We start from the raw sequence: 25,806 nt of genomic DNA on the forward strand, positions 1-25,806 counted from the left end.
ACCTAGTAAAAAATAAAACTCAACTCAATCCCCCTCTCCTATATTTATTTATAAAGTATATAGCTCAGACACTGACTACTGAAGACAGCGAATGAGGCAGACAGATCACCATTCTTATCTAGCATGGAGTGATTAAAAAAAACTAATACAATAAATATGCAAATGACGTGGTAGTATAGCATGCTCCCAACTGCTATAGAGAAAAAGTACATTAAAGAGCATTCAGGTGAGCTGGAAGGGAGAGTTGCACTTTTCAGTAGCCCAGAGAAAGTGAATGAAGACCTAGAGATGAAGCAGTTAACTACTTCACTTCTTTTAGCCATTTGACATCAAGACTTACAGAATCTACAGGAATAATATTCAATAGTAGCCGTAGTTTCTTTTAGGAAACCCATATAAATAGGACTGTAATATCTTCTCTTTGGACCCTATGTGATCATCTCGGGAGACCACTAAGTTAGTCTACACTTGTATAAGCAAATGATTTAAATAAGATTCTTTGTTTTCAGTCCTGTCATCACAGCTTACCTTGTGAATCAGGACATAATTACAAAGTTTGGATGGTTCTTTCATGAGAGATCTGAAGCCCTGTAGTAAATTACCTCCTTGGTTCAAGCCTGATTTGGCTTGGTGAGCAAGATTTTTCCACCACATGTTTCATGAAGCTTTTTCACTTGGTGGTTTTTGTCTTGCTTGAAAACAGGTGTCCACAAAGACTATGGGTGCAAGAGCAGTAGCCCAGCAGCTGGTAGCAGCTCCTTACCGGAAGTGGTAACTTGATGGTTTTCCTTCCCTTGCAGTTGAGTTATATTAACATAGCCTGAGCATTTCCCTTTTTGATCAGAGGAGAGAAATTTGCTCAACGTGTTGGAGCTTCAGGAAGAAAAGAAAGATCTAATGACAATATTTTTAAAATACTCTGTCTGACGCAAATGACAGCAGTACAATGAGCTTCCGAGGAAAGGAATTTTGGAAAAAGAGGCGGACAGTGAGGAGAGTGAATCCAGAAGAAATCCACAGGTTCAGTTCTGTAGGTATTTGAATACTGACATTTTGCTTTCCATCCTTTGGGACTTTATTTTTTAAAAGGTTGGTTCTAAAGTGGTTTTCAAACTCAGGCAATTAAAAATAGGAGACAAAATATTACACTTGGTTCAAAAATACCCTCTTTTATTTGCATCTTTATTTCGGGGATTGAGTTGTTTTCAAAACATGTATAAGCTTGTGAAAAATACTGCTAGAAGAGTTAAGCTGCTAGAACATCACTATATTTCAGATTGATCTAAAATTATCTTAATATTACATCTTGTGATTGATGGAAGTTATTCCATAAACATTCCATAAGCACACAGTTACTTTAAGATCCTAGTTGATGACATACCTGGATATGTTGCTGCTCTATTTTTATCCACTACCATTCATTTGCAACACAATTCTGAGAAAAAATAATCCAGAGTATGATAGAAAAAGCAAAATAAGTAATTGATGAACAGAGGCAAGGAAATTATACATTGGTATGGTTTGGAATTTAAAGGGACTTTTACTGTTTAAAATGTTTCTGCATTATTACTTTATGCAAGTGAAATGTGAGCTCTGGAAACGTGGACATACTACAGAATTCTAGATTTCTATCCAGAGCAATTACTCAGAGTTGAATAGTAGAGTCAATTGCTGAAGCTCTTCAATGACCAGTCTATAATGGGAAAACCCACCTTAGATGATAAATGACTATAGCAACATTATGGGGTGTATCTCATTTTGGAAGATAATTTGTTTGGAGTAGTCTAAACTTGGCTTTATTTCTTTGGGGTAGGCTTTCTTAACCTCTACAACATTGTCCTTTGGGGTCTAAAAATTCTTTTTGGTACATTGTAGCTTATTTAGCAACATCTCTGGGCTCTATTCACTAAGTGCTGTTACCATCCCTAAATATTACCAAAGGTGTTCTGAGCACAGACAGCGATCATCTGATTGAGAACCACTTCCCATGGGGTTAAAAAAAATTATTTGTTAATCACTGATAGTCTACAAACAGAAGTTGCTTTGTAAGAAGTGTGTGTAAGTGTTTATATACATGTATGTAAGGACTTATTTATGAACCGTTATTTGTGAACATGAATAATCAAATAAATGAATACCCACTGAGCTCCTTAATAGACCAACATCATGAAAAATATACACCATCACCCAATTAATAGGGAGTCTCTTTGTTATTACAAAGATTTGGTTGTAAGTTAGTAGGAACAGAATTTATTTGAGATTTGGCTTGTTTGGTTAGTATTGGGTTGTTGCTTGTTAAGTGTCTAGTTCAGTAGTGCATATTTTCTGTGTGAACACACAACTAAACCCTCAAACTTGTTCCTAGGAGATATAGCCTGGAATTTTTTAAGTTCTTTGATATCAAGCAATACACTTTATTTTTTACATACTGGAAAGTATATCTATCAATTCCCTATATAATTTCCTAAATGTTTATAATTTTATTTACCTCACAACATAAATATATCAGGTTACCATTTTCAGTAGTTCTCAAATGAAGAAGCAAGCTTAACAGATTAAGAATCTTGGGAAAAAATACACAACTCATGAATTGAGTTTGAAATACCAGGCTTTCTTGACCTATCCAGCATCCTGTTTTATGGAGAGCTTGAACATGTACAGAAACATAGAAATTTCTGTCTTAAATTGGCTTTAAACAGTGCTGTGGAAATCGTAATTCTTTCAGCAAATTGGAAAGTATGAACGCATTCATTACATTTTTAGAAGTTAACACTTGGGAGGAATTGGTTATTTCATAAGGGAAGTAGAATTTGGGGTGGCAACCTGTGTTAATGTTGTCAGCCTGGGTTTATTTATTTTTTTTGCCAGTGCTAGGGCTCAAACTTAGGGCCTGGGTGCTGTCTCTGAGCCTCTTTGTGCTCAAGAGCAGCATTCTACCATTTGAGCCACAGTGCCACCTCTGGCTTATCCCACAGCACCATTCTGGCATTTTCTGAGCAATGTATTGGCGATTAAGAGTCTCATGGACCTTCCTGCCTGGGCTGTCTTCAAACTGCAATCTCAGATCTCAGCCTCCTAAATAACTAGGATTACAGAAATGAAACACCAGTTCCCCACTGCTAACCTGGGTTTTTATAATCATTTCACAAACAGGACATGCAGGGTCCTAGACCTGTTTTTGCTTCCCAGTGGCCAGAAACATGAGCCCAGTTTCATCTTCCTGACTGCTTCTTTAAAAGCTTTCATCTGTCATTTACCTTCAGTCAGTGTATAATTGTTTCACGGTTTGATTTGAGATTATGTCAACCTTTTAGACAAATCCAAAAATTCATTATTTCCCTGCTGTGTTTCTCTCAATGGAAGTTAAAAGAACTGAGGGGTTACATTATGACTTTTTGTCTGTGGAATGAGACCACTCACAGGAGAAGGATACATCTATCTTATGTACACCACACCTCCCGGGTGGCCAGAGGACAGTCCCCCAGGTCTCACCAGATAATGAAGTTAATCGCTCTATGAATGATTGTAATTGAATTTGAATGTATTACTGCTGAAAACTGTGGAAAAGCAGCCAGTGAGGAGAGAGTGTTTTCCCACAGCATTCAGTGGCAATGCATTCAAATTTAATTAAGATCATTCATACAGTGATTAGCTTTCTTCCTTGGAAGGCACTGGGGACATTTCTGCTAGAGTTGCCTGTGTTTGGTCTTCCTGAGATAGGCCTATCTCCTTAAACAGAGTGTCTCTTCATTGAGCAAAGGACTGTTCAATCCATCCTTCACCGTTCTCCCAATGTGTGGTTTCCATTTGGGGAAACAGAACCCAAGAAAGGGAAACATGGAATCAGAGCATGACATTTGAGCCTGTTGTCTCTGGGTCATTCTGCCTGACCTTCACCTACAGTCTATGTGCCAGGAAGCAGGTTACTTAAATCTCGTGGTGTTTGAGTTTCCTCCTGGGTAGAATGTTCAAAACACCTATGCTGTTTTAAGATTACACGTTAGAATTAGATTTGATACAATGCATTCTGAGCATGGTTTGAATACTACAAAAAGGTTTTTAAAAGTCTTATTTTTAGAACCATTATTCAAACCAAGTAAAATAGGTTCATTTCCAAGGGCACAATAAAAGGTACAGGGACCACAATAATTAATGTCAGGTTAAAGAATAACTAAAAACTAAAAGTGATACTTTCATTGTGGAAGCTGTTTGGGTAACAGAATTTACTAGGTAGATACACTTTCAGGTTGTATTAAGCTTTGAACTCTAAGGTCTCAGATCCTCTATGTATTGTTGGGATTTTCCTCATTAGCACCATGTTCTTTCTTCCCTATGTAAAAAATAGTTTAACTAAAGCCCTCCAATAGCCAGATGGAACTTTCCATATATCTCCCATAGCACCTTCTAAAGCCTAAACCAACATCCTAAGATGTTGATAGATTAGAAACAATCCAAGTGATAGATAGACATGAGACCAGAAAATAAAACATTTTTAAGTTATCAATATAACCATATTTCATTTTGAAAAAAGAATCATGAGTGTTGGATAATATTATCAGATTATCTATTTTGTAGTGATTAGGTGGATTTTGAATTTTTAACAGTCACTGTTTGCTCTCATGCCAGCAAATTTATAAAATATTTAATTATGTGGCAATCTAGAATGCTTATTGAGAATTCTGAAAGTTCTTAAGGGGTATGTAGTCTAAATTTCTTTTGACCCAGATTGCCAGTTTTGTGTGTTGTTTTCTTCAAATGCTGTTTGAAGCTGTGTAATTCACTCTGCTGAAAATTTTAATTGTTTTGGAAGTTTGCCTAGGAAATCCAATTTTTGAGTGTATTGACTGGTATCTTCATTATTGTAATCTAATTTTTAGACAACATACAATGTACAGGGTACGACAGTGTTATAAGAAAAGTTTAGGAAAGATAAAACTTATTAGATCACTAAATAGAGCCACTTTCCCTAATCTTTGAAAGAAGCTTACTGTTCTATAATAGATAATTTTCTCTTTAACTGACACTTTATGTGTATTTTTATTTATTTAGCTAGAATTTTCTAATATTATCTCTGGTACATAGGAAGTCAGTAAAACAACAACAACAAAAAAATTTCCTGCCTGAATTCCGTATCCTAATTTAGAAAGATTAAGTACAAGGTTAGCTTGAGTTATCAATCATCTGCACAGTTGAAAAAAAGCGCAAAACTTTGGAAACTATTTGTGATTTGTCATTTTAAAGTTGCAATCAGCCTGTGGATCATTATTCTGCAGAATGTCCAAGAATTTGAAAAACTTTAAATATGTGTAAAAGTTATCCTCTTTCATAATAGCCTACTGGCACTTTAAAATGAAAATGAAAATGATAACCAAGGAATCTAATCTGATTGGCTTCACCATGTCTCCTGCGTACACCATTGTATATTACATTGTGCTATTTTCTATCGAGTCAGATTTTTCTTCATTATATTTCCGTGTTAATATGAACAACCTACCTCCTTGGTTATATATGCTTCTTTGCTATATACCAACGTTGAGACAAGTTGGCTATTGAAAACATTGTGTAATGCACTAATTAGCTGAAAGGAAGCACAGGATGGGCAGTGATGAATGAGACTGAATCAGGATTGAACACAACTGGATAATTACGATGGAAAGTAGGAACTGAAACTGAAAGATAAGAAAGAGAAATAACCAGAAGCTCTGAATTCAGTGCAGACCACAGAAAGGGAGAAGTGGGCATTGAAACTTTATCCAGCTAAAAATCTAGGGGAAGACAGATCAGTGGACTGAGTTTGAGCTTGTAGTGAGAAAGAGCCACTAGGTCAGATGCCAGGAAGCTGCTCCTCAGCTTGACTTGGGTGGGGTGCCTGCCCAGTAACGGAGAATGACATCACTTTCCTCAAGGAGGGGCAAGAGTCAAGCCAGGAGACAGACAGTTAGCTGAGCAAGGTGGGTCATCTGTTAGTAAAAGAAGAGTCACAGTGACAGGAAATGAAGCCATAGCCCCAACATCTTTATTTCCTGCTCTTCGGCAGTGGTCATTTCCAATGTGAATGGCGACACCATCATTAATAGCTTTTATATGGTTACTAAATATACTTTTCATTTCCTTTCCTTCCACTTCCATACCCTCCCATAAGTATATTTAGTCTCCTGTCCTACCATTTTTCCTTGAGGTGGGGGACTCAGAGATTTGTACCAGCACTTTCTATTGCTCTTCTCTGTGAAATTTATAGTATGCCCAAATAATAACTCTATTCCAGAATGTTCCCAATTTTAAAAAAATGTTTTCTATTCCTGCAAAGCCGTATGTTTTGCCAAGAATGTATTGGAATGAATAACAGAGTTCAGGCTGAGCTGGGTTGTTTTATCAGTCTCTTTATCGATTACATAAATCCTCAGAAACCAGTTATCCTTGTGCATTAATAAAAAGCAGCAGTAATCATCACTTCTAGGATTATTATAAATATTCAGAGAGAGACAACATTAAACATTTTTTATCCTTGTTAATATATAACAAGGAAAAATAGTGAAAAATAGTTGTTCACATTTATGGATAAATTATTTTAAGTAATGATGCCTTGTAATTACTATTATTACTAATTTTTGTGACAATATTATCTCTATGAGAAATCCTGCATGACTTTGTTTTAAAATAACAAGTATACCAGATATGATTCTTGCAATGAAAACAGACAGGATAAAGAAAAGGAATCTGAGATTAGGAATGGCTTACAGGTGACCATTATGTACTGAAGGCATCTGCCATACTTCCAACACAGTGAGGAATCTCGTGTGGAGAACAAAATTATAGCATGTGACACAGTCAGGACTAAAGGCAGAGATGATTATCAACTTACTTTTTTAAACTTCTGGGTGTTCTGGTATTTCAGGAGACTGAAGAGTTGAATGAGTTAGTGTTCTTGAAAGTTAGAAATTAGATCTTCAATTTGTATATCAGCTTGGAAAGCTAAAAAAGTATTTAAGTGAGTAGCATGATGTTTGCAGAATCACATGGCATTAGGATGCATTAGGATTTATTTAGTAAGGCACACATTTTAAATAGCTGCATTTCAAAAACAGAAGTTATTAGGTGAAAAGGGTCCTGTAAAACCACTCAATTCAGCTGAGCACTGGTGGCTCACACCCTGCAATCCTAGGTACTCAGGAGGCTGAGATCTGAGGATCACAGTTCGAAGCCAGCCCAGACAGGAAAGTCTGTGAGACTCTTACCTCTAATAAACTGCTCAGAAGAAGCGAGAAGTGGTGCTGCAGTTCAAGTGGTAGTGTGCTAGACTTGAGCACGAAGAGGTTCAGAGATAGCACCCAGGCCCTGAGTTCAAGCCCCAAGACTGGCAAACCTCCCAGCCCCAATTCCAAATAAATACAAATTGAGAAATGTTGGACTTATCATCAGTGCTACTCATTGTGTTATAGATTAGAATTCTCCAGTCAGAGATATTAGAAAACTATTTAGGTTAAGGAGAAAAGAAACAGAAAAAGAAACAGAAAGCAGGATGAAGAGACAGGTTTGGAAAAGAACCATGAGTGAACTTATAGCCACTTGGCTGTGGGAAATAAGGGTTACTGTGGTAGCTGAAAACAGTAGACAGTGTTATGAGACTACAGCTCCAGAAATGACTAGCTTCTGGTCCTTTTCTCTATGTTGCCTATCTTCCCTCAAGATCCAGAGTTCTGGAGGAGAGGGTTGAACATAACTTAATGGGGTGATATGACTTTGGCCCCAGAAAATCAGAACCATGTTTTGTTTTGGGTTTTGTTGGTGGTCCTGGGGTTTTGAACTGAAGGTCTTGTGTTTGTTTGGCAGGAACTGGTTGTTTTTTTTTTTATACTGGTTATTTTGAGACTGGGTTTTGTGTTTGTGTTTTTGTTTTCCCCTGGATCTCGATCTTGCTGTTTTATACTTCCTACCATACCTGGGATAACAAGCAAGTGCTACCAAGTCTAGTTTCTTCAATTAAGATAGAGTCTGGAAAACTTTTGCCCAAGTTAGCCTAGAACCATGATCTTTCCAATCTCAGCCTAACCAGGATGATGGTACATACCACCAAGCTTGATTAAGAGGGTAGAACTTTCTACCTGGACTAGCTTGATCCACCTCCTGTCTCCAGCTTCTGAGTGGTTAAATTTATAGGTATAAGCCACCATGTCTAATTGTTAGATTCTTTGTTATAATAAGGAGACCCACCAAGACTGGTCCAGCTCATCTCACTATGGGGAGTTTCCCAAAATGAAATTAAAAGCAGTTTCTAAAAGGAGATCCAATGAGTATCACAGAGACTAAAAACAAACAAACAAAAAGCCAACAAAACATATTCATCGTACATACTCAATTTCAAGTAGCCACAAATAAAAATGGGCATAGAAGAAGAGGCTATTGTTATAGGAAGATTTATTAACAATTTGATATATTATTGTTGGCAGAAGTGTTTACATTTGTGTATGTGTGTGTCTCACACACACACACACACACACACACACACACACACACACACACACACACACACACACACACACACACACACAATATGACCTGGGAGTTAAAGTTTGTGTGACAGTCAAATTACAGAAGCTGTACCAGATGGTGAACCTGGTGCTGATGGCAGCTCCTATCATAGACCCTGTATCAATTAATCTAAAGTTCCCTGCAGTTTTGTTCTGAGGCATTAGTTTCCCTGATGTCAAGCAACCTTGTAATTGGGTTGTGATGTATTTTTAATGATATTTATTATCTTCGAAGTGTTTCTAGAAAACCAAATGAGACATGTAATTTAGTTTGATTCAGACCTTCTTGTATATTTTGTGCTTCTTTATATGTAGCATAAGAAAATCAACTACTGTTTTATTGTTATTTTTTGTTATATAAACTCTGGGCATTTGGATGGGTTCCTAAGAGATATATAGAGTCAGATGTACCTAAAAAGTAAACAAGAATTCAATTCCAAGGGCATTGTACTTTACCACATTTAACTTTCAAAAAATTATTTTAGGGAAAATTATTTAGAGTTGCTACTGGTTAATTGCTTCAGTGATCCATATCCAGCTTTGTCGACCAAAGGAACAGTTTCCAAACTCAGCTTAATCTGAATTTTCCCAGCTGTACTGTTCATAGCTTTGATTTAGCTAGTATTTTTCCATTTTTATGAAACTGTGGCCCAAGACTGAGAGAAGGTTGAAGAATCAGCATAAGATGGCTTATTACTGACTTAATCATTTCCTATTTGGTTAAGAAAAGCTAGTTTTGTTTTCTAACGCTCAGACCTTTGAGCGATAGTCCAGTGAAACTCTCCCAAGAAGAGGGTGAATTGAATCTGTCACGCGACCACAGCACACAGCTGTGGCTATGGATACAGCTGTGTGGACTCTCCAATCTTCTCATTTGTTTTCAACGCAAATAGTGTAGGAGCTGAGTCCAGATGCATTAAGGCCAAAGAGTCCTGGATTATTTAGGGTCTAAAGAATCCATGTGTCAGTTAGAGCTTTTATACTTTCCAAGAAATTCGATCCATTCTTTTAATAGCATTGAACTTAGTTAACAGCTGCATTACTTTCAAATTGCTTTGGAGATCTCAAGATTGGAATTCTTTTTTTGAGTCTCTCAAAGGACCTTGTAGATCACCACTGTGAGCTATTTGCTTGTTTCCATGCCTAGATATGAAGTGAATTTTTAAACAATTGGCATGTTTTGCTCTAAGAGAACTTAGTCTATTGATCAGAAAGTAAATATCTATTTTGTTGGTGTCATTGACCAAGATGAATAGTTCCGTGTGCTGAGGCAGTATAAATAGTATCATGAATATTGAAAGTAGAATAAAGATTCAGATATCTACAAAAAGAGAGGGAGGGGCAGATGGAAGAAAAGTGTGTCCCCAGTAGCATCCCAGGATGCATTGCCTGTCATGGAAAGATCACAGATTTCCTTAAGAGAGGGAGAAATACTCCTCATAATGTTTCTGGGAAAGACCAGATTCTTTGAAAAGGAGAACCAAGAATAATTAGTTCAGGTCAACAGAATTAGAGTGACCCTCATAGTGAGTCGCAGGGGCTCAGCTCCCTAATTACCCAGAATTTAGAGCTCAAATATGTAGTCCCCAAAGAGGAAGAATTTGCAATAGGGATTGTTTTCTCTTCTTAATTCCATCAACCTCTTTCTTCAAAAGGTCAAGAGCATTTGTATTTGTATAAGTTAGAGTTACAGAAAAAATTCTCAATATGTACAACATTGATTTTTCTCTATTTCTAGTTGCAAAGCTATGTGAGTTTAATGCCAAACCAGTCCTAAAACCCATCTTTTCTCTTTGGATATGCATGAAAATATTGTCCAGGTAGTTTCTCAAGGAAAACCAAAGCGAAGAGTTTCAAAACAATTTTCATCGCTGGTGTGGATAATTAGTAAATCATCTTCCTTATTTCTGTAGGGGTGAGGGTAGCTTGACTTGAATTAGGAGATGTACAAAGGAAAAGTTGCCTCTTTTTATTTCAGTACTTTTTTGTGTAATCACTCACTTTAACTTTACCAAAATTATTATAATAATTATGGTAGAAACATATGCAAATATATACACATGCATTAACTGAAATATGGTAGATTCAAGGGAGGTCTCAAAAAGTATGATTCCTTGGAAAGCCAAAATCAAAGTTCAGCAAAATAAAACACCAGAAACTGAGTACTTGAAATAGGCGAGGTGGGTTCAAGGGGTAGAAAATGAAGAGGAGTCAAAGATCCAATGTGAAAGAAGAATGAGGGAAGAAGTAGGTGGGAGAGGAGGGGTGAGAATGTTGAAAGGGGTGACACTGATCAAGATATATGTGAAATGTCAACTCCTTTGTACAGCTACTTTAAGATAATAATAAAAAGAAAGGAAAAGCAAAAAAGAAATACCTAAATGTTGAGTGCTGAATAGAAAAGCATGTGAGAACAATAGTTCTTGGTACATGCAGGATCTAGTGTAGTTTGTGTGATGACTTGCTTAATTTGTCTTGTCTTTTGTTGTAAATTTTTAAGTAGGACATTTTCAATTTTCTTTTTCAAAAAGCTGTCGGTGTCTAACATTTTGTTACCACTTTCAAGTATGTCCTTGCCTTGATGTTTAAACCAACATGGCCCTAACCCACTCAGATTAACCTTGCTGATGATGTAAACCATGCCAGGTCACATGGCTCATGATTAAAGATGCTATACTTCCCACTAGAGTAGAAAACTTCTAATAATGGATATTGCAGGCAGGTGTTTAAATAACATGCCAGATGTGCATGGCTCCTTACAAAACTAAAAATAGTTACTGAATTGCTAATTACACTTCTCTGTTTTGCTGATATTAGATTCTAGAACCACATTCCTAATCTGTAATTATTTTCCTTCATCCACTTTCCCTAGAGTTTTATGTATCATTTTTTTAATTACTTGACTCTGTTAGTGGTTGAATTTCTATGTGAAGTCCCACTGTGATATTTCTGGGTTCCCTCCCTGCTGGTTTTCAAAGAGTAAACAATTTTTTAAAAAATAAAATAATTTCCTAGTGCTGCCATAAAGGCATGCTAGCTTTAAGAAACAAGTGCATTTCCAACCAGGATAAAAGCAGTATATGTCCACGATTTTAAAAAATAGAAGATTGCACAAGAGTCAGAATGGAAAAGACCCTAAAGACTGTAGGACAATCCAAGTGTAATGACTCAGTTCATGGATCTCTGTTTCTGATCACTCACTAAAATATTAAATCTTGTCCAGTTATTCTGCTTTACAAGTGATATACATAAGCAATATAAGCATGTTTCTTATTATAAATTTTAAAAGCACAGATTTTTGTTATTGTTTGTTTTGAGACATGGTCAAGCTATGTAGTTCAGGCTAGTCTGGAATTTGTGAGCCTCCTGCTTCAGACTCCAAAGTGAGTGCTGGTATTATAGGCATGTCCCACCATGTCTGTCTTAAACAAAAACAAAACAAACAAAACAAAACACTTTAATGGGTCTTCATTGTTTCATAGGATTGATGTACCATAATTTCTTAAGCATCCCTTATGGTTATCATTGTCTCCTAATTTTTATCTAGCTATACCTTTCTGGCATACCACCAGCCTTTTGAGATCTAAGTAGTCTGTATATTTGAACTCTAATGTCATAATATATGTGAATCTAGAACCATGGTCAAGATGACCTTCAACTTCTTGTTCTTTAAGTTAGTGCCTTCTCTTTGTCTTTACCTCTTGCTTGCTATCTTAAATGATCACAGACTTCTCACCTTCCTTAGATTTTCACCCCAAACCCAATTGCATGCAAACATTTCGAGTTAACTTTACCTCCTTAGAGAAGAGTTCAATAAGTTCATGGTGGATTCTGCACAATTATTCCATGATCCACTCCAGCTCATCTCCTAATCTTAATGCCCTTGGCGAGACTCTTCCGAGTATTAAGATTTCTCCATTCTATCACTTTCCTTCTTTTAGAAATCAAAATATTTGTTAGCCCAATCAATAGTCTCTTAACGTTTTGCTTTCTTTTGTAAAGAGAGTGTTAGCAAATATGATACAAAGGGGTTTCATTGTGCTATTACCATACATGCATGTAATGTACTCAGATCAAAATCTCCCTCTTGCATTGCCCTTTCTTGTGCCTCCTTCCTAGTTTCCTGTCATTTATTTAGTTTTATTCATACATACAGTATTACTAGTTTGATATGTTTACTCTTTGGGTATTGGGTATAGCCTCCATTGACTTGCCTACCTTTCTTTTCTCTCTCAGATCAAGGTGGCCATGTTTGCTGGATTTTTTTTTATTTTATTACAAAGATAATGACATTGTTGTTTATATACATCTTGCACCAGATATGTATTTGTTGGGAATGATGCAAGGAAGAATCATAGAATGGGAAATCTTGATCTCCAAGAAGGATATAAACTTAATCATTCCAAATATCTTTTAGTGCCTCTTTGCTCTTCACACACATTCAGCTAACCTTATAGGTGCTTTCGGTCCATGATTAAAAAAAGCTCAAAACCCACTGCCTTTTATCCATGTAGCACTTAGGAAGTGAGTACTATAGATTTGGTATTCTGTCGTGAATGACTACCTCATTTAATCCAAGAAGTTCACATCTATTAACCCATTTTATAGAAATGGAACTAAGGCTCAGGAATTTTGGTTGTTGTGTAGCCCATGCTGGTCAGGACTGGAAGGCTAGGCATTCTGGCTCTTTCTAAAGGATACATTTCCTGTTACATCTTAACATACCTTAGTAAATTTATGGCCATACTCCCTCATACCTGGGGGTTTCCTAAAGCATAACTAGATAGTTCAGATTAAATTTTTTAGCTTGTCTGTACTTCTATTCTTTTTAAAAGACTAGATTGGTAACATAATCATGTGCTTTTTTTTTTCTTGTTGGTTGTGGGGCTTGAACTCAGGGCCTAAGCACAGTCTCTGAGCTTTTGTGCTCAAGGCCAGTGCTCTACCACATTAAGCCACAGTACCATTTCCGGTTTTCTGCTGGTTAATTGGAGATAAGTCTCACGAACTTTCCTGCCTGGGTTTTGAATCACAATCCTCAGATCTCCACCTCCTGAGTAGCTATGTTTATAGGCCTGAGACACTGTCACACAGTTAAATCATGTGAATTTTTGAGATGACATTCTCTAAGGCTTATTCTCTTATATTATTTTTTCATCCATTTGATTTTGAAGTATAATGATGAAAAATAATTAAGATCTCAGCAGGTTCTCAGAGTTAGAATCCTCAGTTAAGGTAGGACCGTCTGGTGGCTTCAAACCAATAGAATGGTCCTGGTAGGCTGGATTGTTACCAAGATGGCAACTTTAGCACTCCAAGGCCTAGACATCATGTTGGCATACCATGAGAAATAATTACAGGGAATAATTACAGGGGAAGAAAGTGAATTGTTCCTCTGACAGGAGTCCATTCTTTTGCTGTGAAGTTGATTTGGAAGCAAGCTGGTGATAGAGGGAACTAGATCAAACAAATCTCTTAATACTCACTGAGAAGAATGGAGCATTACCACTGTGGTGCAACATCCCCCTGCTGCACAGTAACAGGTACTGGTGGTGCCTTTTCCCATTCAGAGCCACTCCAGAATGGCTAATGAAACCCATTACTCACTGGAGAGACAGGAACACTAAAGAGCACTATAAAAATCCAATTCAATTCAGGGTAATCTTGGCACATACCTTATCCCAGTTGGCACCTTTCCAAAAGAAACAGGCACATTAAATTCAGAAGGGACAACCCAACCCTTGTTAAAGCTGTAGATCAATGCTGCTCAGGTCTCAGTCTCTCAATGTCTCTGCAAGGAGAAGTACTGAGAAATGAACTGCTCCCACCAGCCTGTCTGTCTCTTTGCTCAAAATTCTGAGCCAATAGCTACCATGCTCCAGAGAGAACTACTCTTGTATAGCCCAGTTTCCAACCCTGCAAGATACATCAAGCTTTTGTGACCAACCTTTGTCAAAGCTCAGGTTCCAAGTACTCTGAAACACAGCAATGCTGTTCTCTTGCTAAGCTCTGACCTATCAGCCAATTCATAAATGCTACTTTTCGCCTTTCCTGTTTTGTAGATTGCCCTGAGGTTATTTTGACCTGGCTATACCAAATAGCATATCTCCTTTGTAAGTTTTCGGTGGCTGAGAGGATAAGTTAGTGCAGTGCTGTCTTCCTAGCCATCTTTATTAATCAATGTGTAACATTCAAGACAGTCTGTGCATCATAATTTGGTAGATAAGAAGCTTTACCTTTTACAGGGTGTGCCAAGAAGAGTATTTTCTCTATTATTTTATCAATAACCTTTGTCGTAGGATCCTGGATTGCCTTATTATACTAAAGCGAATATGATTAATTTTAGAGAACATTTGGGTCCCAGGAAAAGTTCTTCTTTGAAAGATCTTCCTGCATCGAGGTCCTTCATTAATGCTTGAGATCAAACATGTGTGAGATTAAAAATGAGATTTTGATGGTAGAAGGCCATTGAAAATACCTTTATGTCATTTCCCTTTAAACCTATGAGTTGTAGCACACACTAGAGTCATATCTTCCTATGGTACAAGGAAGAAGCAGCCGGGGTTGGGGGGAGGGGGAAGCACTTCACGAGGTGTTATAATCTGTTATAATAAAGCTATCAGAACCTATACAGAGGCAGAAGAACATGAGTGAACAACAAATGCTCTTCAGAAATAAGAGCCAGCTGACAAAGGCTGGCCAGGCATTTTGTTTTATCTGCTACATTTCATGTGTACACAATAGTACTCGAATAAAGCAGCAGTTTCAGAATAAGTGAAATATTTAGACTTAAAGGACAAGAAGGCCAGTTTGACAATATAAATGTGGGGTGTTGCAGGGTGAGAAGTGATAGATAAGGCCGTTGAGGCCTGTGGGTGAATTAGAGGGAAATACCACTGCTTAAAGACCTTCAAAGCCAATGTAAAACCAAACAAGGCAAAATACAGGTTGGCGGCCAACCAGACATCTGGAGCCACATCTGTATGGAGTTGTGGAGTTATTAATTTGTGATCTTTGGAATGATCTTTTGCCTTGGGGAAGTCAGGAATTGGAATTTAAAATGAGTCAAAAGGGAATAACAACATCAAAATATAGGAAATCTAAAAAAAAAAAAATATTTCAAGTCAAGTGCTGGTGTCTCATGTTTATAATCCTAGCTAACCAGGAGGCTGAAATCTGATGGTTACTTTTAGAAGCCAGCCAGAGCAAGAAAAAGTCAATTTCCAATTGACCAGTGAAAAGCTAGAAGTAGAGTTATGATTTCAGGGGAAGAATGCCAGCCTTGAGTAAAAAAGCTAAGGAAAAACTGCAAGTCCTGAGTTCAGATCCCAGTACATTCTCGCTCTTTCGCTCTCTCGCTCTCTCTCGCTCTCTCTCGCTCTCTCTCTCTCTCTCTCTCTCATACACACACACACACACACACACACACACAATGTTTTCTTTGTTTTGTTTCGTTTCTGTTTTTAGTTACAGGAGCTATTCCATATTTTCTAGCTCAGAATACTCAATGTAACAGCACGTTCACAACAGATTGTGTGCTGGGCAAATAGGTCCCTTCTTCAAACATACTGTGTGGCTTTGCATTTTTATGTGCTAAACATAGCCACTTTAAGGGCTTTTCCAGGAGAACATTCACCTTACATCACCTTCTGTTTACTTAAGCATTTAAGATTTATTTTCAATGCAGAAAGTGTAAGGGGATCTCTGTTACTGGCCCTCTAGGTCCACATTTTGTTTGGTTTTATATTTGGGAAAAGTTATCAACGGAGCCATTGACTGTTACCTTCAGGAGCCTATCTGCAATTTTTAAAATGTCCAAGAAAGTTTGGGGGACTTTACCAGCAGAAATATCTCAAAGAAGACCTTAAAATAAAAACTGAAAGTGGTTTATTTTGCCAAGTACACCTAGGCTGGAGCATGAGGCTGGTAGGAGAATTCACCGATGAAAGAAAAGCCAAGTCCTGCTGGCTCAGGCCTGTAATCTAGCTACTCAGGAGGCTGAGATCTGAGGATTTGGGTTTGAAGCCTGGGGGGGGGGGGGGGGAGGAATGTCCATGAGGCTCATCTCTAATTAATCACCAGAAGTGGAGCTATGAATCAGCTGGTAGAGTACTAGCTTTGAGGAAAATAAAACAAAACACCTCGAGTATAGCACCCAGGTCCTAGTTCTACCCAGGCCTTGAGTTCAAGAAAAGAAAAGAATATCATTTTCACTGACAAGATTTCTGTAGCATTCAAAGCTTATGGCACCATGTCATGCTTCTAGAGGTCTTCTTCCACGAAGGAACCCTGAGAAGTTCATTCTCTCCATTTGGTTTCCCTATACCCACCAAAGGTTAAGAGACTCAGGTTATGTCCTTGCTTTTCTGTTGTATAATATTTTGTTATTTGTAGGGCTCCAGCAATTTTCCCTTGGGTTTGGAATGTTAATGCCATGTGGTTAGCAGGATAATGTTTACAGATATGTCCATTTTCCCCATAGTGTATCTGTCATAGTTGTGTTGTTCAACTCTATTGGATATTGACTCAGCTTCTCTTGGTAGAGACAAAGGGGTTCAGAGCCAAGCAATTAATCCTGACACAGGATCCATGCTTCAGTGACAACAAAGGCTGCTGGGATACTTTGATTGCTAATAGGGTGTCATGTTTTTAAAAGGAACAAAGTAGAACTTGCAAGGAAGTCTTTCATTCTGCCAAAGTGATGATCATCCTCATACCATAACAAGTTTGCAGAGGGCTTTTCTTGTGTTGAAAAGATCAAGTTTCCATAAACATCTGTCGTACAGGTGAGCTAGAGAGAGCTTGGAAAATGCAGAGCAAACAACATGAATTATTGAGAGTGATATCAGGTCTTTCCAGATCCCATCTCATTATTTCAGATCTGGGAATGTTCTTTATATAGACTTTGTCTCAGATGCTCAGACTAGCTGTGATTGCATTAGGACTGTGTGATATCAAAGCCCCAGTGACCACTAGGAAATGACCTTGAAGTAGCATGGAGAAATGAGGTGACTAACATCATACTTTTTTTTCCACAGCAGGAAAAGCCTAGGCTTCTCGAGCCCTTGGATTATGAAGCTGTCATTGAGGAACTTGAAAAGACCTATGGGAACGATCCCCTTCAAGACCTCCTGTTCTTCCCCAAGGATGACTTCTCAGTAAGTCTCTTCTAGTCATCAAAGCTCAGGAGGGCCTACCAATTAGGTCACTGTCTTTCTCCATCACTTCCTTAAACTCAACCCCTCTGTGGCTATCCTATATCATACCATTGCTGCAGCCATCTGTATCGGGTTGTATAGTATTCCACAGGCCTCCCCACATCGGGAGAGGAGGGGATTAGAGGGTCCTGGCCACACCGTCATGTTCCTGGTGATCATCTCTCTACCCTAGTTGAGATAGCTAAGCACTGCCTTTCCTGCATTCACAGAGCACTTCCTTCCTTAGCCCATTTCTTATCTAAATTTCATAAGCAACTCATACCCACCAGTGGCAAAGACTACAACCTCTTAGCACAAACGAGACCTTTTTAAAAACAGTACTCAGAATCCCAGTTGGCCTTTAGTAAGGTAATGATGAGGCTTGAGAGCAAAGCAGCGTAGGCAAGAATATCTTCATGGGATGATTTATAGTCAGATACATGCCTATTTGAAGACAATGCACACCACCATCTAGAAAGATCCTGAAGGTAATAGGACATGAGAGTTTTGGAAACAAACCTTATTGGTTATGATGATGAAAACTGACATGTCCCAAACATTCAATACTCTTATTTGTGGTGATCTTAAACTTTTTAGAAGGATTAAGAAATAACTACACAGAGATCTCAATAGGCAGCAGACAGCCTTTGTTTTCTCCTAAAAGGAAGGTAATCTCTCCATTCTTCCATTCTAAAGACAACTGGAGGCTAACCCAACAAATCAAGAGTTTATCAGTGAAAATCTGTGTCAGGGAAATGGTCTTCAGTACCGACATTGTACTCAAACAGCCTCAAACTTCAGTTGACTTTCTCTCTTTGGGGGCAGAGCTGGAGTCTAGCTTCTAAGGGTTTATTATTTCTCCACCTTCTTTCATGAGTTCATGAAAAGCTCTATAAGAGTTGATGGCTTTCTGTAACAATTATGAACAATGAAAGGAAGAAAGAAGACAGATTTAATGTACATCAGGAAAATAATTCTTCCAGTCTGTCCTTTATATTTATAAAGGTCTTCTACTGAATGTTGGTACATGTTGAAAAAAGTGTATCTCATACAGAAATTTGATTTCTGTGGGTGGCTTACGTCACTGGGGTTGAACTGCAGGTACAAAGTTAAACCAGCATTTTGAAAAAAATCTACATCCTCATTTTCATCTCTCAGTCTCAAGCTAAACCTAGCAAACGGACTTTCTGTCAAATGGCAGCAAAATAGGTGAACCTGGGAGAATTTTTTTCTCAAAACTCTGTCATTCAGAAGCCTGACAATTGATACTAAACCCCACCCCCAGCTCAGAAAAGAAATGGGCAATTATAAATAGATGCGATATTGATATAAATTTTGAATTCAGATTTTGGCATCTTCCAGGTTCATGGAAGTTAAGTATTATCTTTGATTTTTTTGACCTTCACCATATTTAATGGTTTTATCATAAAAACATACTTTCTTTTTTTCAGCTTGATCAACCTAATAAGCTTAAAGGACATTGAACTGTTTTATCCTGTGCCTACTTAAAACTCTTCTGTGGCTCCCACTAGCTTCAAAATGAAGATCAAATACCCTAGCATATCCTAAGACCTGCCCAAGTCCTAATCCTTGCTCATTTCTTAAGGCTACAGTTTTCTTCACCTGCACATTCTCCACAGTCTACCTACTATGGAATAAAACACTAGCTTGATTCTAAACACACCATTCTATAACATACTCACCCCATTTCCTTTCATTCAGCAGAAATGTAATAATCCATGACACTAAGTGTTAGTGGTATTCTAAGATTGGAGATTTAACAGTGATTAACCATAAATTGCGAGCTTACCTTTTGACTAGAAGTGTCAGGGAAAAACAAGTAAACAAATAAGCTAATCTATGAATTGAAAAAACCAGCTCTACGGAGAAAATGCACCAATGGGATGAAAAAAAAATGTGCTGGAACTGTCAGAGACACGTCTCACCAGATGACAATCAAGTTTGAAATTCTCAACAAAGAGCAGCTTTGCCAAAGACTGGTGGAAAAACCCAGGTGTGGGAATGAGGGATTTCCTGCCCAAAGTCACTCAGATGCTAAAGACAGCCTGGGGACTGAGGCTTTCTCTGCTCCTCAGCCTTCTGGACTTTCTCTGCTCCTCCATGGCTCATCTTGGTTGAGTCATTTAAACACCATTGGCATGCTTATGAGAAGACACCTCCTCCAGCAAAGGGTAAAGAAACAATTCTGATTCTTATTCCTACAAGCTGGAAGCCTGAAAAGTCATAATCATGACTAGGAAGTCCTCTAATGGATTTTGATCATTGGAATAGTCTTCAGGCTTAAGAAATGGCTTCCTTCTTCCTTTTTCCTCCCTCTCTTTCTCTCCACACTTAAAACACCTGGCATGATAGGAACTGCTAAAAATAGCTTAGAGAATCACCATCAGAGCTCTACACTAGGAAGGAAGGGAAGGAGAGAGACAGACAGACAGACAGAGACAGAGACAGAGAGAGGAGAAGGAAGGAAGGAAAGGAGGGAGGGAGGGAGGGAGGGAGGGAAGGAGGGAGGAAGGAAGGAAGGAAGGGAGGGAGGGAAGGAGGGAGGAAGGAAGGAAGGAAGGATGGAAGGAAGGAGAAGGGAAGAGAAGGAAGAAAGAAAGAAAGAAAGGAAAAGAAAAGAAAACGACAGAAACTAGTGAAAATCTGCTCCAAGACTGAAGGCTACCATGCCTGAAAGAGAAAGTAGTGAAGGTTGGAAAGGCTGGACAAGAAAATGGTCACAGGTGCAGTTGTGCAAGGTCATGATGAGATATTTGCATCTTATTTTAAGTGCAAGTTGCTGGTCTGTCTCAGGGAAGAAAACAAATCACTGGTATGTTTGATGAAGACCTCATCTGACCTCAGTGTACAGAAGATGTAGCAAGAATTAGAAGAAGCCAGTTGCCAGCTGGGAGAGTAGCCATCAATTAGTACCGATTATTGAGAGATAATTTGATAGCACTTAATACGTGGGATCAGAAAATGTCATTCACTGTGCATGGCTAAATTCTACATTACATTAAGCACATGACAAATAAAAGAGAATGCTGATTGATTCAAAATGTATGTTTATTGGTAGTATTTAGTCTTTTTTTGCCTGTCCTACCTTTCACAATTTGGTTTGGCAAACTAAGACCTAAGGGTATCATGCTGCCTGAGATAAATATTCTCTTTTCTGTTTTTAAATAGTTTAAGAAAAGAAGAATTTGTAACAAGGGAGAATGATCTAGAATTCAAAGTTTGGCATCCAGAAGCAGTTATATCTGAACCCAGGTGGCTGTTTATTTTCCTGTTGCCTATGATACAGAAACAGACCTGTAACAGGTGACAGCAGTTAAGATGGAGACATCAGTTTTTAAATACTTATTCTCTGACACTGTGTTGGAAAAGTTGGCCAATCCCTGCTACATAGTACGGCTGTACATACTGAGGGAGGGGGTGGGATTTGCTTCACCTTTTTTGTGAATTATAGATACATCTCTAATGTCCCTCACATTAACTGCTTTATCCATACAAACTGTCAGAACTTAGGGGTGGCTCACCCAAAGCAACCTTGCATGCACTCAGCACATGGATCCTTTCCTTGGTTCCTACTTCAGACCTGGCTCATGAGTCTCTGACCCAGGCAATGTGAGGTAGATGGTCTAAGCCCGGGAAAGGGGCATCCGAATGACCAGTGCTATCCCAAGATCCTTCAGGAGTTAGTAAGAAGAACTGCCCTATGCTTTCCACCACTGGGAATCTAGCTTCTACCCTCTGATTGGAGGATCCAACTCACTGTTAGGTTTCTACATTTCCAAGCGCCCACACGTACTGCAGACATGATTCATTACTTGCTTTGTTTAATCAATATTTATTCAGCACCCACAAGGTGCTGAATATAGAACAGAACTTCCTAGACAAGTAAGACCCAAGAATGAGGCTGAGGAGGAAAGGGAGAGAGCCTTGTACTTCAGCGGCTTGTGCCCTAATATGGATGAGGAGGGCAGTTGAGGAAGTTGCCTGTGGTTAAGAAACACCACCACCACGGAACAAGAGCTGTTTCTGCCATTCAGATACACCTGCACCAAAAGGAATACCTACTCGCCAAGGCAGTGTTTTCCTATTACACACAGAAGTTTACTCTGTTCACTGGGCTGGTTCACTCCCCTGTTACCATTTTTGCCTAGAAGCCCCCAGAAGTGGCTTTCTCACTGGTCTTCCTGCCTTTTCCCTTGTTCTGCTTTGATTCATTCACACACAGTCCACGGAGGAAGCTTCTAGAAACACAGATCTTTAGATGTCAAATCCAGCTCCTCACCATGGTCCCCGTCACTTGTCCCGGCTGCTTTACCACACAGATACCTGCATTGTTCTGTCCCTGCGCCTGCCACAGGCATTCTCTGTGCAGGCCTGCTCTCACACAGCTGGTTCCTGGGTTCCTTTTGTGACTCAGTTCAAATGTTATCTCTTCAAAGAAGCATTCCTGACTTCCATCCTACACTGCCCATTTCCACCCTGGGTTACTCATATCTCACCCTACATGCAGCTCTTGATAGTACTGGTTACTATGTGGAAAGACCTTCATTTTTCTTTTTTATTCCTTTATCACTGTGTTTTGTTTTTAGTTTTCTGGATTTTTTTTATGTTGCCACTAGAGTATAACCTCCACCAAGACTGAGAAGTCATCAGTCTTGATCATTGTGAGATAGGAGACTCTAAAGCATTACTTGGCACAAAGCAGGTATGAAATTATTATTTACTTTATGAATTTTCTTTTTGAAACACATTATAATTTTTAGACGTATTTTGGATGCTTTGAGTACCTTGATAAATCAAAGGCCACTCTGAAATGTAATTCATGAGAAAAAAAAACAGAACGAAATAGGTGGCTTGGCTTGATGGTTAGAAAATCATTATCTGTGATTGTGCTTGACATCATTCAACCTATAACTTAAAAAAACAGCACTGGGAACTCCACCTCTTCTTCCAAACGCTCATTTTATCTAGTAAAGTACCTAGCACATAGCTAATATCAACCAGGGTTACCTTCCATCCTCGACAATAATATACTGCTTTCATTCATTTGCTTTCTGTTTACTTGGGTTTTTTCTTGTTGTTGTTACTTTTCGGTTACTAAGCAAGGAAGAATGCAGTTCATACCTGAATATTATGGGCATTCAGTAGAGATTGGTGAACATTGAATATAAAACATTTTCTGAGTTAAAGACCTGATAAAGTATTTTCCTTTCTCTTGCATTGTAATGATTTGAGTAGGAGAAAGTAACACACTTACGTTTATTAACATGTGCAATCCAGAAACAATCATATTTTCTACTCTTGTTCTCATCTTTTCTTTTGGAAGCTTGTAGGGATACAAATGGACAAAAAATAAAGCCATGAGTCATCAGCATGTGACTCAGTGAGTGAGGAAAGTTTGGAGGAGTCAGGTCAGAAAACAAAAGCTGAAGAACGGTTTCAAGGACACAGTGAATCACATTATTGAATAATTCACTTTAAGTAGAAGCTCATAAAAAAACACAGCAGAACACAAGGTGAGAAAGGCAGAAATGAGTTTCTTGATAAGCCAGATTCAGAAAATGTAAGGTAGAATCATTTCTGAAAGGCACAAAGCCTTCAATAGGAAAGTTCACAGGTCTGAAAGCTGAGGATACTGTTTTGTAGCACCACCCACACCACCCTGATATAAAAAACACCTCTTTTATTTCAGCACAGTTTCCTGGACCATCTCTGGTGAGCTACATGTCTGTATCAAGATACCTGTATATAATATATATGAGTAAGAAATAATGCTGAACTTTCAACACTGAACAAGTGATTTTAAAGTCAAACCCCTGAAACAGACTGTCAAGGGAGCTACATTCTCCTTCAAATCAATCTTCCCAGTAAAACAGTGTAAAGGACTCTGAAATTCATCCTCCCATTATCACTGGCTGACTTATTCAAACTGAGTGAATGGCAGATTTCATAATATACCAAGGGCTTGCTCTTTTCCTAGTAGATTTTCAGTTATTAAAAGTAACTGGTGTTAGGGGACTTCCAGATCTAACCACATGGCTCAGTGTAGGAGAGGAAGTAGAATGATTATAATATGTTTGAAATGTTAAAGAAGACCATGAGTTTTTGATGTCTGTCTGAGCCATAGCTTCACATTGTATTGGAATCTCTACTCTTTTAAATCTGTGGCTTTGAGTCTGGAAAGCAAGCTTTCCGTGGCTCATAATGTTTATTCAAGAGCACTGTAATTGCAATTTGAAAGCTAAGTAATAGTCATTTTTAAAAATTAAATTCCAAGTCACAATATTCCTTTCATTTGCAAACAAATAAAGCAAAGATTTAGACAGGTTCTTGGCCAAGGAACCCCTGTGAAGATGGAAAGCATGCACAAATACCTTGGATTTTACTCTTCGTTTCTTTCTAAACAGCATGGTGAGGGCTAGAGTCTTCACAGAAAAAAACTTAGAGGAAATATCAACTCCCCCTGTCCCGCAGTGAATGATGCTTTTGGTAGTGCAGCAAAGTGGTTTTCATTGCTTGCTTCGATTCAGTGAGAAGATATGGAGGTTATTCTGAGCTTGATATGCTGGAATGTGTGCCCAAACAAAACTTGGACCTGGAATTCATCAAAGCGTAAGCCCAAAGGAGAGAGCAATCTAAGAGTCCATCACCCAATGAATAGATAAGCACTATAGGGCACATACATGGGAATATTGTTATTCAGTCATTAAAAAAAAAGAATGAACTATTCAATATAGGCTATAACTTGGCTAAACCTTGAATATATTATGCTAGGTGAAAGAAGCCAATTAATATACTCTGATTCTTTCTATGTGAAATGTTCAGAATAGGAAATCTGTGGAGACAGAAAACAGTTTAGTGTTTGCTTGGGGCTGAGGAGAGAGGAGAAAAATGCTTAGTGATCACTAGTAGACATGGGGTTTCTTTGAAGGCGATACAACTGTATTATAAAACTAAATAGTGATGATGATCGCACAGCAGTAACTATGCTGGAAACACACATTGAAATGGGCACTTCAAACTAGTGTCTTTCATTTTGATTCTATTTCAAAATGCTCTCTTTTTTTACATTTTATTTTAAGGAAGGTTGATCCAGGTATAGAGCGTGCATGTTACAAGTGATCTTGCATACCAGGATAGAAGAAAATTACAAAGACTATGTCAGTACTCAAGCACCCCTTTACAAAAACTAAAACACACCAAAGGAACCATAAGGAGTGTGGCAAAACTCATTTTATTAATTTTTATATTTTATTCACAAAACAGATTTCTCATAGTCTGCTTGTACAGTGTAAAATCCTTATGGGAAAGAACTACCTGAAGTAGTTAGCAGCATAGCTTTGGGATAGAAAATATTCGATAGCTAAGTTCTTGAATTCATATTTATGACAGGATTGAATAACAGAAGATAGAGAAGAGAAATGGAAACGGGATAAACCAGAGTTTTTTTTTAAGGAACAAGCGCTGGGCACTGGTGGCTCACACCTGCAATCCCAGCTACTTAGGAGGCTAAGATCTGAGGGCCCTTCAAAGCCAGCCTGGACAGGAAAGTCCCCGAGACTCTTATCTCCAGTTAATCACAGAAAGAGCCAGAAGTGGTACTTATGGACAACACCCAGGCCCAGAGTTCAAGCAAGGCCCATGAGCAGCAATAAAAATAAATAAATAAGTAGATAGATAAATAAATAAATAAATGATAAAAATTAAGTAAGCAGAACAGACACTTAAATGAAACTTGAGAGGACAGAATGAGAAAAGTAAGGGATTTTCTGAAAGGTGGGGAAGAAAGACCAAAGGCCCTAGGGTAGCACAGACTGACCAGTCATCTTAGCATGTTGCTCTGCCTAAAGCTGTCTCTACAGACGTCACTCCCAATAGGCCTCTTCCATGGGCCTTCCTAGAGCTCAGACCAAAGCCTCTGGGGCCTTGCCAAGGACCCAGCCTGGTGCATCTTTATTTTTATCCAGGCTCACAATTTTCTGTATGTAGACAATAGGGTTACATGTTAATCAACAAATTTAATGTGTAAAGAAACTGAAATGTTAAAACCCTGATCTCTAAAT

The 25,806-nt window shown here is 38.3% G+C and overlaps 1 protein-coding gene across 5 annotated transcripts in view; it reads left to right on the forward strand.

Annotated features, from left to right (window-relative positions):
• The first annotated feature begins 829 nt into the window (after positions 1-829).
• Dock10 (dedicator of cytokinesis 10) overlaps positions 830-25,806 on the forward strand; it is a 164,606-nt gene continuing 139,629 nt past the window's right edge. For 3 of the 5 annotated variants that reach the window (XM_042679374.1, XM_042679376.1, XM_042679377.1), the window contains exons 1-2: positions 830-1,030; positions 17,567-17,686. In XM_042679374.1, the coding sequence (XP_042535308.1) occupies positions 947-1,030; positions 17,567-17,686 (204 nt within the window). In that variant the 5' untranslated portion in view covers positions 830-946. Of the gene's footprint in view, positions 1,035-17,566; positions 17,687-25,806 lie in introns of all 5 variants that reach the window. The other 2 variants (XM_042679375.1, XM_042679378.1) reach the window with 2 other exon arrangements.

The sequence above is a fragment of the Dipodomys spectabilis genome, unplaced genomic scaffold (assembly GCF_019054845.1).
Source record: "Dipodomys spectabilis isolate Male_0828 unplaced genomic scaffold, ASM1905484v1 ptg000051l, whole genome shotgun sequence".
Lineage (NCBI taxonomy): Eukaryota > Metazoa > Chordata > Mammalia > Rodentia > Heteromyidae > Dipodomys > Dipodomys spectabilis.